General features: G+C 34.9%; 1 protein-coding gene across 1 annotated transcript; it reads right to left on the reverse strand.

The window, feature by feature from the left end:
• LOC109333726 (5'-adenylylsulfate reductase 2, chloroplastic-like) lies at nt 554-2779 on the reverse strand. Its single transcript, XM_019569282.1, has 5 exons — nt 2661-2779; nt 2448-2582; nt 2228-2357; nt 948-1761; nt 554-841 (listed from the first exon to the last, which is right to left on the reverse strand). Exons 1-5 carry the CDS (start codon nt 2740-2742, stop codon nt 611-613), a joined length of 1392 nt encoding a protein of 463 aa, XP_019424827.1. The 5' UTR covers nt 2743-2779; the 3' UTR covers nt 554-610.

Raw genomic sequence — 3485 nt, forward strand, 5'->3', positions numbered from 1 at the left:
TCGATAATTATACTCTTGTAGAAGATTATCAAAACTATACAGGATACTAGCTTCGAGAATTCTCCTGTTACCTATACTACAATTCCCACCTTCACTTAATTTAAAAAATCTTTGAATACATTATTGTAAGTATTGTTCCCTGCAATGTTGTGCAAACCAGACCACAGACCAGACTGGTAAATCGGACCAATTTGATTGTTGACTAGATTTGAAAAGGCTCTGATTTTTAGTTTTAACTGAATAAGAGATTAAACAATTTTGAACTGAAGAAGTTCTGGTCCGACCTTGTTAAACTCGATCAAACCACAATAGACTAGAAAATAAATCAGACAATTCACTTAAAATTAAAAAAGGAACACTACTTCAATATTTCATTTTACGTTGTCCAAAAAAGATGGAAAAATATTGCTTAATATAATTAATCATATAAAATTTTACATTTATATACTATTATATATTTATATATAGTTAGTAATTATATATAAAATCATCTACTCAGACTGAACGGTTTAACTATTTAAACCATTTGAACCTAATACATGGCATCTTCCTGTTTAATATCCTACTCGAGTTTCAGAACCTTTGCAAAATACTAGGTTGATCATCAACATCATCTAAACGCATTCACGAATGCCATCAACGAATCAACATCTCTCTTTTCCGAAGGATACTTTATTGGATGAGAGGAGTGTTTTGGGAAGAAAAGTATTGTGGGGAAGCTTCCCAACTCCAATTCACTCTTAGCAAATTCTTTCTGTTCTCCATCTGCTCTGAATTTTCCAACCTTCACCCCTGACCCTGCTAACTTATCTGCCAAATCAACATATGATTCATCCATAGCCTGTTGGAATTTAGAATGTCAGTCTTATTAGACATTGAAATCTTGGAGCCAAATGAAAACACAACAATCATAAAAGAAATTCAAAGTTCCCGGGATATGATTTTACCTGGCAGAAGCGGCACCATGGTGCATAGAGCACAACAAGCCAAGGTTCTTGACGGTTCTCCAACTTTGCCAAATTCTCAATTCCAGTCCTACTCAGGTTCACTACATTCTTTGTATTGAAAATGTCAGCAACTGTGGCAGTGCCATTGGCATCGTCAACCCCATTTTTGTTTCCATCAAGGTTTTCAGCATCTTCCTGTTTTATGTTACCTTTGTGAAGACCACACTCCTTGGCTTTGGCATCTTCCCACCACCACCTTCCCTCCCTTTCATGCTGTCCAGGTAAAACCGGCCTTGTGCATGGCTCGCAACCGATTGAGACATATCCTTGGGAATGCAATGAATTTACAGGCACATTCATTGTCCTAAGGAAGTTCCATATGTCATTACCTTTCACATTTGCAACAGGGTTCCACTTCACCAAGCTACCAACCCCACCATCCATTCCCTCAAAAGCTGGATCAACTTGGACAACAGGTACTTCAGACCTAGTACCAGGCGACTGATCTTTTCTTTGCCCTGTTATCCATGCTCTGAGACCCTTTAGAGCCCTTCTTAAGGGTCTCACCTTCCTTACTCTGCAGCACTCCTGATGCCCATCCTCGTAGAATGAGAAAAGACCCTTTGTTCTTACTAATGCCTGAACCTCAATTGAATCAGGGAACATGTACTCAATGTGAATTCCATAATGCTTCTCAACCGCGTCGAAAAGTCTGTAAGTTTCTGGGTTCAGTCTCCCAGTGTCCAGACTGAACACCCTGTAGGGTCGACCAGTCAAATGCGCATACTCAATTAAGGCAACATCTTCAGCACCACTGAAAAAGCAAAGCTTCCCATTAAAATCCAAATCTACATAGCACATTCTAAATACAATTTTACCAAATAAATGAATATAATCTAGCATAAAAAGTGTAGCACAAACCAGTCAGTAGGGTACATAATTTGCAACAAATGTGTTCTACAATATTAAATCAACACCTTCTGAAATACTGCGTTTTTAGAACCCAGTATTAACGGATTATTAGACAGATTTAATTGTAATACACTATTGCACATTAAATACAATATCAGTAGCCAATTTACATTGTCACAATTCACCAAAAAAAATTGTATGCATTGTTCATTATTACAGATATTTTACTCTTAATTGATTAATGATAGCACATCAAAATTAAAGACTACAAATCCTTATACTCATGTTTGCCCACATTATGACCAATCAAATGTATGATAAGATCAATTTCTGGTAAAACAACCAATAGAGTAAAACAGAAATAGTACCTGAAGGCAATGCCAATATCGGTGCCAAATTTCTCAAGGGCCTTGTCCATAATTTCAAGAGGAGATGCATTTTCAAGGCTTCTCGCTAACTCGTCAAAATCTTCGTCTTCTTTCTCTTTCTCCGTAACCTCTGCAAATTCAACCACACCACAACATCAACAACACGCTCTAGTTAAAGGGAGAAAACAAGAGAATGTAGATTATAAGAGAAAATAAGTACCAGGAGCAACGATAGTTGCTGCAAGAGGAACAATTGAATCCTTGCGTTGAGGTTCAGCGTTAATAGGCTTCACCAAGGTTCGTCGTTGAGTTAAATTCGTAACATCCAAGTTACGAAAACAATCAATGTGCGAAGCTGAAAACACAAAATCTCACGCATTAAAAATCAAACCTAGATTAAATTTCTTTACAAAAATGAATGAAATTATGAAACCTTTGGGACCGGTAGAAGAACCATGGCGTGAGAAAAATGAGCTTGATGAAACGGTTGAAGAGGAAAAAACAGCGAGAGCCATTAGAGAATGAAACTATTATCTAAGTCTAAGGTAAAATGATGAGTTGGGTTCTTCTTTTTCTTTCCCTCAAACAATGAGAGGAAAAAGTGGTTTCAATATAAAGAAGAATCAGCAATGAGAGGCGGCTTTTTAGGTTCGTTGAACCTGGACGTCATTTTGAATTCATTCCTTATGCTTACACCTGTAGCGGGTTTATTTGCTAAAATTGGATCAACTCTACCTTCTTTGAGTTCTTTCTAAACTTTGAGTTGTTAATTAACTCGATATAAATGGCTTAAGAATTTTAACTAATAATTAAGCTGCTTAAATAAATGAGATCAGCTTTTGTCAAGTGTGTGGTTTTAACTTTAAATTCATATGAGAACATTTTTCATATACAACTACACACTAATTATAAAAATGATGATTAAAATTAAAAATTATTTAATGTTTAGATTATTACTTAAAAAGTTATATACATTTATATTTTAATTGTTGAAATAAAATTCGATGAGTAATATTAATTGTTTTCATTTCTTATAATAACAATAATTCTTATATAAGTGGTTTCCTATATATATATTAAATATATTTTTATTATTTATCAAAGTAGTTGCTATGTTTACCCGTTTTAAAACAGAAAATCCATAATAATTTGTGAGAGGTATATGAGTGTATCCGTACCTACTTTTGATTTATTGTGTTTTTTGAGTGTAAACTAAGCTTGGACAATGATCCATTTTGCTATTACTACTTTTAGTATG

This window comes from Lupinus angustifolius, chromosome LG19 (genome assembly GCF_001865875.1).
Source record: "Lupinus angustifolius cultivar Tanjil chromosome LG19, LupAngTanjil_v1.0, whole genome shotgun sequence".
Lineage (NCBI taxonomy): Eukaryota > Viridiplantae > Streptophyta > Magnoliopsida > Fabales > Fabaceae > Lupinus > Lupinus angustifolius.